This window comes from Apteryx mantelli, chromosome 3 (assembly GCF_036417845.1).
Source record: "Apteryx mantelli isolate bAptMan1 chromosome 3, bAptMan1.hap1, whole genome shotgun sequence".
NCBI lineage: Eukaryota > Metazoa > Chordata > Aves > Apterygiformes > Apterygidae > Apteryx > Apteryx mantelli.
In genome coordinates, this window is record NC_089980.1 from 98,090,283 (window position 1) to 98,102,951 (window position 12,669).

General features: G+C 43.0%; 1 protein-coding gene across 1 annotated transcript in view; it reads left to right on the forward strand.

Moving 5' to 3' along the window:
• Window positions 1-12,669, forward strand: part of LOC106489632 (gamma-aminobutyric acid receptor subunit rho-1) — a 34,423-nt gene that overhangs the window by 4,380 nt on the left and 17,374 nt on the right. Inside the window, exon 2 of the mRNA XM_013948826.2 lies at window positions 11,215-11,268. Coding sequence (XP_013804280.2) covers window positions 11,215-11,268 — 54 coding nt within the window. The remainder of the gene's footprint in view (window positions 1-11,214; window positions 11,269-12,669) is intronic.

Sequence of the window (12,669 nt, forward strand, 5' to 3'; positions counted from 1 at the left end):
CATTACCACTAGAGAGGATGAGCAATAGGAAAAGAACTCGCCTGGAGCTGAGCCCAGGTTGTTCTGCCAGAGCCAAGTGAAGAGGAAAAAAACTCTCTTTTAACTCTGAGATCTCCCCAGCCAGCATTATAACCACTATTCAGACAAACAACGCTCAATAGAAGAGGTTTCACTGTACAAGATTTATGGATCTTGTTTGTTTAATCTTAGCTAAGAGACTCACTTCTTGTTTTAAGTCATGTCCCTACCATTCTCTGCCCATGTTATAATCATTTTACCTCAATCTGTTCTCCAAATAGCAGCTGATTTTCTGCTCCTCTAGTGTTCCCTGTCCATGTTTCTGTCAGTAAGAGCTATCTTTTACAGTAGTTGAGTGACATCCTCTACAACAAGCTCTTGGCTTGGTATCAGAAGGTCTCTCTCATAGCAAAAGATCTTTCTCTTTACAACATTTTCAGATGTTATTACAATTAATGACACACTTCCTAACAGATGGGAGCTACTCTGCGTCATTATGGCCTTGGTTCCTTCCCAGTACTTTCTCAAAGGCTCAGAATCCTGCTGAACTTTTGCAACATTAAAATTAGATTCCCTTGCTTTTGTTAAATTCAGATAGGACTTCTGTATTATCAGGTCATCTGTACCTGGCCATGTTCTCTGCAAACTGTCTGCAGTCTGTACATCACACATGGCTATTCTGGTACCTTCACTGAAGCTGCCTCCTACATGTAGAGCAGGTTGTAACTTCTTGCCTTTCAAATGCCTTCTCTGGCCTTATAAATTCATCCTAGAGCCCTAAGAGGAATTCTTCCTTTACCTTCCAATAATCCTTTATTTGTTCTCTAGTCCTAGAGTTTTGCTCTTGTATCTTATGCTAAGGATTGATCCTGAAAGCATTTATTTGCATGAGGAAGACTTACTAATGCAAGCTGTCTCTAGAGCAGATCTTCAGAGTGCTAGATAAGCCTGTGAAATGCCCCGTAAAAGCATTGCCCATATGAGCAACATTGTCAGCAGTAAGCCAGATCCAGTGGGGCACTGAGCACCCACAGCTCCCAAGCCACTGTTTTTTAAGATCAGCATGTGCATTGGCAGCACTGGTTATCACAAGAGCAGTAAGAGGCCCAGTGTAGGCTTGAGGACAGTGAAACTATGTTGTTTCCATCTCCTCTATCAGTAACTTGCTTTTTCCTTTCCTCCTTTCACCTCCATGTCTCCTTTCACCTCCATCTCCTTTCCTCCTTTTCTTCCCCCCCTTCAAGTTTCCTCCTCTTCTACATCATGCTTGCTCTCCTTTTTGTCCCTGAGGGCTTCCTCTGCCCTCCTCTTCACCTGCCTCATTTATTTGCCCCCAGCCACATCCATTTCTCCTGTCACACAGCCAGGCTTCCCTGTCAGGATTTCTTCTGCTGCTTCTTACTCAATATTATTCCATAACTTCCTCCTCTCCTCTAGCAGTCATTTCTACAGGCTGTCTTACCTCTTCTTCCACTTGCCAGAAATCCTTTCCCTCTCTCCAGCAGTGCTCCTATCCTTTATCCTATTATACATTATCTTACTTTTTGTTTTTTGTTATTTCTCTCATTTTTTCTTTCCATTCCTGTTGTTCTTTCAAGTTACTTTAATCCTGCATAACATTCTTTAGAAATCCTGTGTCTTTTCTCACAACCCAATTACAAATCTCCCCTCTTTGCTTTTATTGCCATTGCAAGTGATGCTTCTGTAAGAATGATATATTCTGCTTTCCTCATTATCACTAGCCTCCTTTCATCCTTTCTAGAACTTACTTTGGGCCTACACTCTTCATGTAGTTTTCCATCTTTCTTCAAGTGATTCAAGTCAAAAGGTTGCCTCTACTTCTGTAGCTAAGTTCATAGACCCAAGTACCATTAAATTAGTGTACCACTGATAATAAAATCAGCAGGCAATGTTGCTACCACGTAACTTGCCTAGGATCAGAAACTTCATATTGTCTTCTAGCCTACCATTACTCCAGTGAAGTTTATGAGCTGGCATGAGGAGCAAATCCAACAATACTGCAAGGCAGATTCTTCTGCAAATATGAGTATTTCTTAGCTTCTTAGCTTCTTCTTAGTATTTCTTAGCTTCTCTCTAAGAGTGGAATTGCTACAATACTGCATTTTTTGGTAGTGCAAGTAAATTCCTTAACTGTTGATATTTTTGATTGCCCTTATAAAGACAGAATGTTTTCATTACCATAAGGAAGGAACTAAAACAAGTGTACTACTTCTAATTAGCTATTTATTCCCTATTCTGTATTTGTACAACTATTTTTCTGTACTCCATGTAGTTGTTTGTTATCTTTTTTGCTGAAGTCCATCTTATTGATACCAGACCATTTCTCTAATGTGCTGAGGTTGCTTTGAATTCTGATCCTACTTCCCAAAGTGTCTGTATCCCCTTCAAGCATGCTGTTATTCACAAGTTTTATAGTACTGTCATCTGCATCACTATTGAACATATTGACTAGTAGTGAGTTCAGGATGAAATCTGTGAAACCTGGTTTAATAAGTCTTCCCAGCCTGACAGCAAAGTAATGGCAGTTACTCTAATCACAGCCTTTCAGCCATGCTCATTGTCACAGTTTCATCTAAACTGTATTTCACTAGTTTAGCAATGAAATCTACTTTTCCCCCTACTTATACTGAGGCAGACAGTTACACTGTCAAAAAGGATGTTAGACTGGTTTGACATAAATTATTACAAAGTTTCACACTGAGTGATCTTTATAATCTTGTTTTTCCTGGGGATGCTTACGAATGGATCATGAATTTTGGTCCAGTTTCTTTCCAAATATCAGAACACCAAGAGCCTTCTTTTGTCCCCTTTTTAAACCCAGGTTCTATATTTGCCTTCACCATTCCTCAGGGATATCACCCATCTATGACGAGTTCTCAGAGGTAATTGCTAATGGCTCAGAGATTGTATCAGCTGGTATGCTAGGTGCTCTTGGGGAAGAGTCATCAGGCTCTGTTGATTTAAATACATCCAATTTTTCTAACTGCTCCTTAAGATGTTTTTCCCTGATCTGCACTGTGCTGACACATTTAATTGGTCACAATTTAACTTTTCTTTGAAGACTGAGGCAGACATTAAACATTTCGGCACTTTCTGCATTAGCTGGTTAGTTGCTGCCCTTCCCTTCATCCATCTGTTTCTCCTATTTACATACTTCACTCCTGACACCATACCTGCTTACTCCTCCAGTTGGCAGAAGAGACCTCAGTAATGCTCCTTCAGCTCTCTCAGTCCCTTCCTTTCAATTTATATAACACAAAACTGAACAAACATGAACCCTCTGGATGCAATTTCTAGCGCATATGGGAAGGCTGAGCTTTTATTTGTACAACCTCGGGCACAGTACCAAGATCTCAGCTGGCATTACATTTCTGTGAATAATCAATATATATAGCTTTGTTTAAATGTTTTTCTTTTGTTAGTGCTCATGTCCAGATAAAAAAACAAAGGAAGTAAAGATTTAAACTACATATATATGTCTCCTGCCTTAGCTTATTTTGCATTCTAAGATTGCTTTATGTTTAAGTAATACTGGATTAAAATAGGCTTCTCATTGAATTTTCTGTATCATTCAAAAATAAGATGGTAGATCAGCTCTCATCTCACTATTTCTCAGATTTTGTAATCTGGATACAGAAACTAGCTCTCTCTCTCCATTTCTTTTCATAGATTTAACCACCTGCAGTAGCAAGGGGTGATCTTTCTTCACCAGCTTTAAACCTACCAAGCATAAGCATACATGACTGGACATAATTAGAAACAAATAAGAACTTGCCAAATGCCAAGATAAAGTGTATTCTGTGATTAATTTTCCCCAGTTTTGGATGGCTCACAAGCCATTCACAACTCACAAGCTTGTAAGTCTCCTAGTTTAAGTACAAATTAGTGAGTTTCCATCCTTTCCATCCTTGGAAATTAGTATTTTATACAGTGCATCCCACCTCTTGCTGTGTATGCTGCTGAATAAGGAAAGCTTCCTCTCACGGTGAGTTTGTTCTATCCTCCCTCAGGTATGGGATATTTTTTCTCCCTGTTCCCCTACCTCACTTTTCCTCCTTCCTCAAAGCACTTGTTTAGACTCTGGATTACCTCCGAGTCTTCACTCAGACCCATCGCACTGCCTACACACTGGCATCTCCTGCATGCTGTTAAGGTCTTCCTAATTCATTTGCAAATCAAAGGGACATGTCATGGCAACTTTCTGTGGTCCCCCTGTCCTCAACCCCCTTTCCTTCATTTGGGGCAGAGAAGGGGAAAGCATTCCCTGGCTACGTCCGCCACACACAGTGCAAGGCAATGCAGAGAGTCTGGACTCATTCCCAGCCAGCAGCCCGCACACCTGCACATGGGAGTGCTCGATAGCCCAGCGAGGACCCAGGGTGACACGTCACTTGTCCGTGGGCCAAGTGCCACGTCTGCCCCGCGCCACTCTCCAACGAGCAGGCACCCCTACTCACCCAGAGCAGCCTGGGTATCTCTGTACCACAGGACTTTCACTGTGCAATGAGGAGGCACCATCTGAGCCTGACCTCTCCTTTCTGCTAGTTTGACAACTTCCTCTCTGGCGTTACCCAGTGTTTCTCTCCGTCTCCATTTCCCCCATGCAGCCTCTTCCTTTCTCTTTAGTTTCACCTGGCTCATAGGCTCTTCTGCAGACTCAAGCTCTCTTTGCCCCTTCCTCTCTTTTTCTCTGCAGAAACCTTCTGTATATTGGTGTAATACAACTACAAAACACGTCTCACCAAGCTCCTTCCCACCTCTTCTCTGTTTCCTTGCTTGACACCAGCCAGTGTGCTTTCTGCCTTAGCATGATGTTGATACATGAACCCAAGTCATTAACCAGTGATAAAACAGAGGGCAAATGAAAGCTAGTCAAATATTTAAGCATAACTCTTTATTAATAGTTAACTTAATCTGTTAATAATCTTGAACAATAATCACTTTTAAGGGTAAGTACTGTATTCATCATTGTCGTAACAATGTGTTTGGCCTGGGGCAGTCCTGAAAGGTCCATCTTTTCCCCTATCCCTGGATAAGAATGCCTTCCACAGCAAATAATTTTTTTTTTAAACCATGGAATACATTACATTTTGGCCTTTATACAAGGATCTGCTTCTGCATCTCTGCCTTTGCCATTAGCATGTCCTCCCCGTCAAGGCTCTGTCCTCTGCAGGAAGCTGGGTTATCTCCTCTGCTCTCTCCTGGAGCTCCTGCCTCATAGATATTTCTTCAATGCCTTGTCCAGCTGTGGTTTTACAGGGAAACTAAGAAGTAGGCAGCTCCTGCGGTCTCCCTACCTGGTGTGGCACAAGGTCTGTGCGATGAGAGGGGTGCAGGATCTGAGGCACTGCACAAGCTGCCCACCAGTGGTCTGTGCAGCGTGGACTGGCTGCTCCCTGAGGGACAGGGAGCCTGGAGTCAAGCATGATAACATGGCTGGCAGGGATGAGGGAATTTTCATTAATTTCATTCATTTCTTAATCAGTTTCTTCAGAAACCCCTTTCCAATAAAAAATGGCCACTAACTTCAGCAAAAGCGGGCTCAGCAAGCTCGACATCCTCCCTTACCTTGCATCAATGGTAGGATAGGCTGCAGATCATCTGCCCCGTAGCACAGTATGAGCTACAGAAATTACTACACCAGCTTATAATAGTAGAAGGCTTATATCTGACAAAATGAAGTACGTGGTGGTGTCAGAGGATGGTTGGGGAGAGTGTACAGTCTTTCTGCACTGGAGAAGGGCTGGGGGCATCAACCATGCATGAGATGATAAGCTTCAGAGGGAACAGGCATCCTGGGTCTCTCTTTTCCAGGTGCTGGCTGCCAGGCTTTCCAGGGCAGCGGGTGCTTCCACTCCAGGCAGCAGGTTCAGGTTCAGTTGCTGCCCTTAGTCCATGGCCAAAATGTTGCAGTGACGCAAGTGACTGAGGGGCAGCAATCATGTCACTGTCACATATAAACAAAATTTCGGGCGACAGGATTGGATCTGACATCTCTTCTCTGGTCTGCCATCCTCTTAGCGGATGTAAGAGTACCATAAAGGGTGAGGAGGCCAGAGTGTCCCCAAATTTACTGTAATTTTCCTTTTTTTAATAAAAGGTATTAATTGATTTGGGCAGTGCTGCATGTCTCCCATGTGGAGACCAGTGGAACCAAATCCTTCTGAAAACATCATCTGTAAAGACTTTGTTAATGATCTGTCAAGTGACACTCTTTGAGTTTGACGTATAAAGACCGCAAAGCATTTTGCGAGGTTGATAATAATACCACGCTGGATTGTTTCTAATTGTTGAATAGCGAGCTGATTTTTATTGTCCATAACCCACATTGCCCAACATGGACAAAAAGTTGTCCTGGAGCTGTGAGTCTCTATGTCAAAGGCATGTCCGCACACTGAAGGCTCCTCCCCACGTGCTGGCTAGCCCCTGGTTTCCCAGGCTAGTGCTAGCCTGACCTGATAAACCCGTCTGTACTGTTCCCTGAGGATATCCACCTTCAGACTCAGGAAAGGCCATGTGAATCTGGCTCCACTGCTTCCAAATCCAAGGTGGTCTGTGCAGAGCCAGCTCAGACATCTTCACTGCAGCAGGGACATCCTTCATAGAAGTACCTGAGGAACTTGCTTTGCCCCCATCACCCTGCCATCCTTGTGCCACAACCACTTCACAGTTGCCATCGTTATCCAAGGCATGTGGATATTACAAAGATTATTCTTGATTCTATAGAAAGTTTGTAACAGAAGAGGAAATCCCTCCCACACTCTAGGCTAGTGGCCAAGTCACTGGTCACTCCTCTCTACTCCCTTGTAATACATCTCAGCAACTTACATCCACCCCTTTCTACAGGAAAATACCCCAAATCTTAGTTTTTCCTATCTTGATTTCATTCTTTGGGGAAGAAATGTTCTCAGATCCTCATAAGATTATCCTAATAAGATTGTAAGATAGGCCACAGTCTATAACCAGTATATTTCCTTCCATAGAGAAAATACAGAATATGATTTATAGATATGAAATATAAACTGTAAATCAAAATGCCAAAATGGGTAGTGACCTGTCTCATACTTGCATGATTGCATTCAAAATGCTTTGAGTTCTCTGGCACACATTTCAAATGTGCACCTGACATTTCTCTGGCGCACATCCTGTGTAGCTGAACATTCACAAATGCTTGCTGAGGCCTTCAGATTTTATGTTTGGACTGTCTCTTTAAAAAATTAGACATGGTTATCCTAACTCTAGAGCCCTCTCTGCTAAGTTGGAGGGACTATGAATGCCATAGTAAATCTCAGACTTCTTTAAAAAAGGATTAAATGTCTTTTGCTTTGTGTATACAGCTCTATGAAAATCTGGTCTTGGGTGAATGTTTTTTTCATAGTAATCATAATTTATGGTTAGCCCCCTACAACCAGTAAGTCTCAGCCTTTGGGACAGTGATAACACAAGATCCCTTGAAGCAGTGGGAGAATCAGAGGGAATAAACATGGCTTTGGAGAGTGCATCACCCCAGCTGTCATCAGGGGCCTGAGAGCTGCTCTAGCAATGCACAGAGAGAACTGCGAATAAATGCAAGTTTGCTCCAGTGATGTTTGTTGCTTTTTCATAAAGTGTCTCAGTGAGCTTCATGAGCCATGAAATGCCTTTTGGCACTGTAACTGTTAGGAGTTAAATATTGACACGGAAAAAAAGGGTTGTTCATTATTCACTGAATTTTACCTCAGGAGTTATTGGTTTGTTTTAAAAACAACCTGTTATCCAAATGGAGGCAGGAGCAATCCCGCCATGGTGCATGACTGCATTGACAAGCAATCTGTGACCAATCTGCGGACTGAAACTCCTGACTGCAGGCTGTTTGGTGCAAGCACTTATGGACAGCAAATGCGTGGAGAGGAAGGCATAGCAACCTGCGACTGATTCACAGCCAGAACGGGCAGGCTAATTGGGTCCCATAATGTAGCTGCCATTGATCATTTAACCAGCAGAGCACTCTTCAGGAAGGGGAATAGAAAAGCTATTGAGCAGACAGAGACAGGGCTTCAAATCGCAGCAACTAGAGAAATGAGTGGCAACAGGTAAAAATATTTTGTTGCTGTAGAAGGAAGTAGAAAAGCAGGGGAAGCGCAATGACTTCAGAGCTATGAAAAGGTGAATAAGATTGGTAATAAGGTGCGAAGGTGCTGAATCAAAGCACAAATGAGCAGTCTCCTGCGGTGGCTGGAGCATGGTCATATTGTGCTGATCTGCGATAAGGAATAAAGCTTAGTTTAGAAGAAGTGGAGAATCACATAGAAGGAACAAGAGGTACCATGTGGGTTCGCCAGGTGTAGAGGAAGGGAGAATATTCAGCCATGAATTATAAGGCCATGCCTTGATGGCTCCTTTGACAGGATAGGTTCAGGGCCAATGTGAAGTGTTAGATAAGCTCTATAAAGAGAAATGGAAATCAGAAATAGCAAGAATGTGGCCTCCTTTCTCCCTGTTTGAATACCAACATTATTCCTAAACAGCCAGAAGTTTACTAGGGCACTTTGAAGTCATGTAAGTAGGTCAGATCTTTGCCAGAATCTGCTTACACTCAAAACATGTGAAAAGCTTCCTGACGGCCGAGTGATTAGAAGAGGGCAGGAGCGAGACGTGTCAGAGTGCAGCCCAAGTGTGTACCTGCAAGGCAGAAGACTCCAGTTTCCAATCTCGACCGCAGGTCTTGGGGCTTTTGTGCAGCCTAATTGCCCCATGTTAGTCTCCTCATGGGAGGAACCGGGGTGGCAGTCCCACACCTCTACGGGTAGCTGTGTGGGACTGCGAGGAGGAGGAGGAGGAGGAGGAGGAGGAGGAAGAGGAGGAGGAGGAGGAGGAGGAGGAGGAGGAGGAGGAGGCAATGACTGTATAATGATGGCTGGCAGGAGAGAGGGAGGTTTGCTGATTTGTGATCCTGAGTCGGAGGGAGGCTGTTAGGAAGGGTGAGGGGGCCCTGCAGTGCTGAGAGCTGCAGTACAGACCTGCCATTAGGAAGCAGAAGCTCTAGATTAAATTGGCATGGTAAGTGCTCAACGGCAGCACCTTTCTTTTTGGAAAAACAGCCTCAAAATCACAGCTGTCAAGCAAAATCAGCTACACCGGAATGATAAATGATGTAGGTTGGAAAAGAGTAAGAAATCTGCAAATTTTCACACCTTTCAAAACTCAGGGTTTGAGGGCAGGGTGAAATGTTTGCAAGCAATTATTAAGGCAAGAGCATTTTGCTGCATAGTATCTGGGGTGAAGCAGTGCAAAGGATCTGTTCCTGGGAATAGCAATGGTGCTGCATGGCCAAAGCTCTGGAAAATAGTCATCTGCATACAATTTTACTCCTAGCTCTCCTCAGGGAAACACAGAATGGATTCTGGAAAGAAACCAATTCCATTTGGCAAATGCTTCATTTGAGGGTGAGTCAACAGTACAGCTCAGTGTGCCCACCCCTAGTCTGGCCATATACAGAGTTTGTCTACTTCTCCTTAGCACCAGAAAGATTAATTTTCCCTATTGGTTTCAGGAGTTCTCAGCCCAGGGGAAATCCATCCTGCAGGGCCTGAGGTTTGGCCTCCACTCACCAAAGGAGTGATGGTGCTTGGATGGTAACAATCATTATTACAAAAGAAATTTTCCCTCTGTAAATCTCGAGAGCACGATTTGAAATATATGCTAATAGGCAAAAAGTCTCATTAGTAGAGTGGATTAGAGTTAGTGTTTATTACAGAGATAAGCTAATTTCTTAAACTTTTAATTAAATGTGGCTTAGAAGTGTTAAATGTTTAAAATGTTGTTTTTACTCTTAAGCTAATACTTACATTGGTAAAAGTAATACTTTTTCCTTTAGTGATTAAATAAAATATTGGCCAAACACCTGAGAAGGGCAGGAACTTTCTTGACAGCCAGTTGAGAGACAATATGAAAATAGACACAAATATTTCTACAATTTCTCTTATTTTTTCCCCAGAGTATTTTGAAAATATTTACCTCTCATGAAAATAATGAATTACCTCTAATGAATAGATTCAATGCTATAAAGAGAACTGCTCACATATACTTTTTCCTATTCTTTTGTCACTTTGAGTACATTGTATTTCTATTTTGACAATGTATTGTCTTTGCTGGTGTGTGTACATTTATATAAGGCTTTCCCTACATGAGCAAAAGCAAAAGATTACCAGTTGAGGCTGCTGAAGTGCTATGCTCTTTTGTCAGTCATCAAGTCAGGATTTATATGCTTAAAGAGCTTGTTGCTTGTTTTGTCCCCACAAGAATGCCAACTAAAGCATGCCACCATACACCTTGTGACAGAGTCTGAAATTATCACACAGGGTTGCGTGCTCCTCCGGGTCAGAGGAGTTGCACGGTGCATCTCTGACACCAAGCAATCCTGAGACTGCGCAAGATGCAGAAGATGGCCATTGGCTAAGCAAAGACAGCCCCATCTGCCGAGATCCCACAGGGGCCTCGATGGGGTACGAACAGAGGTCATGGAGCCTCTAGGGTCAGGTGAGACCTTTGCTGGATTGCAGAGAAGGGTTTTTTGCAAGTCCAATGTGTTAGTCTGCCAACAGTAACCATATGGCAAATGCAGTAAGGCTAATTTGTGGCTGAAATACTGGTTATGATAACCAGCCTGCCATAGCATCCCCTTTTAAGCAACAGTTACCATGCAGGAGACTACAGAAGCTTGGCTGCAATGCACGGTTTCCCACGTGTCTGTCGGCTAAGACTGCGTGTTATTAAAGTGTGACTCATAGGAATGGCATGGACTGTGCACAGGGGCACGATGTTTTATGGAGGTATTAGTCTAAGGTGGGTGGACTTCTTAATAGCTGCATTTGTAGCTGCCGCAAAATCAGAAATTCCCTGGGATCTGGAAAGTAGACAAAAGAAAAGTTTTTGAGGAAATCAAAGCAAATCAGGTCTGTCACTGGATACGTTCCTCTTGAAGACTGAATAGGCCTTAAATAGAAAACTAGCCAGCATCACCCATGTCTGATTCCAGGTACACGTGACACAAGACAAGGTGGTCTGTGCTTCCCGCCCAGCCACTGCCATGTCTTTTCTTCCTGATATTGCTAAATGGCGTAATCTGGAAAGGTGACTGCTCTCTGTGACCGTTGTCTCATCTCTTTTTTTCCCTTTCCTTTCCTCTCCGCGCAGCCGGCTGCAGAGGCAGAGGCGGGAAGCCCACAGCGAGGCGCACAAGCAAGGCAGGTAGGCGAAGCCCTGCGCCATGGCGCCAGGCCCTCGCTCTCCCCTAAAACTTCGGCGCTGGAGGGGACAGGTGGCCGGGCGGTGTTCGCAGGGATAAGAGGGGAGCTCAGGCCGGCTGCTCTCGGCACGGGAAGAGCCACCGGCTGGCGGCTGGCGGCAGGAGGGCTGGCAGCGGCGCGGGTGAGGGAGCTCACCCCTGCGGCAGGGGCCCCGCAGCGCCCTGCCTCTCTATTGCCACCGCAGTCTCCTCAGCACCGGCATTAAGCGGAGCCGAATTTAGAGAGCCGCAAGCGTAGGGCTGCTCAGTGGGGGCCGGTCGGCGTGGAAGCGCGATGGCGGCGCAGGCAAAGCCTCTTCCTCCCCCAAGGCAGCGGATCCCAAACCTCCCCGCCTCACCCCATGCTGTAGCTCCTGCTGGGACACTTCCCTTTTTGTGGTCCAAAAGGCAGAAGTGAAAAGCTCTCAATTACATCACTTTAGACAAAAAATGTCCTGTCCAAAAAAAACCCCCCAAAACCTTATTTTTAAACTAGCTTACCAGTTTTGTGAAAAATCCAGTTGTTTCACTGGAAAGATATTTTTACTTTTCAATATTCAATGAAGACTTTAAAAGCAAAATGAAAACAATCCTATTTATTTGTAATGGAAAAAAAATTTTGTATGGCTTTCATCTTCCAAAAGCAAAACACTTTAAACATTTTCTTTCGGCAGGCCGGAACTGATTTCACTCTTTATATTCTGATCGTATTTCTGTCCTCTTCATCAGCTTCAAAATGGAAAAATTTTAAAGAGAGTCAGTGAGAAAAAAGAAAATTAACCAGTTCTTTAAAAAGATTAAAAACTATTGTTTTAACGATTTTATTTAAAATAAAAAAGCATTTATTTCTTCTCCCATTTTTATCAGAAATTAATAAATAAAATCACTACTCAAGATAAAAATACATTTTAAATATCTTTATGTTTTTATGTATCATTTATACATATAATATATATTTTTTATTTTTAAAATTAGCCACTGTAATAAGGATATTTCAAAACAGGCAAAAATTAAGGCAAGCAAAAATGATCCCTATTGTCACAGATATTGTTTGAAACTGAGCAGCTGCATTCTGTGACAGGCAAAATAAATAAAAATCACCACAACCACAAAACATTTGAATAACAACTGAGAATGAAAAAGCCCTCTCATCATATGCCCTGAACAATGCCATTTCTATGATTATAAGATAAGACTTAAAAAAAAAAAAATTAAGAATAGAAATGTAGTTCTAAACCCTTCCCCCCATCTCCCCGTATACTTTCAACTAAACTCTTTGTTAAGGAGGTTACAAAAGTGATAGACAAAGGCCAGAGTGTTGATATGGTAGAGTTAGGTGTCCATGAAATATTTGATTTAGACTT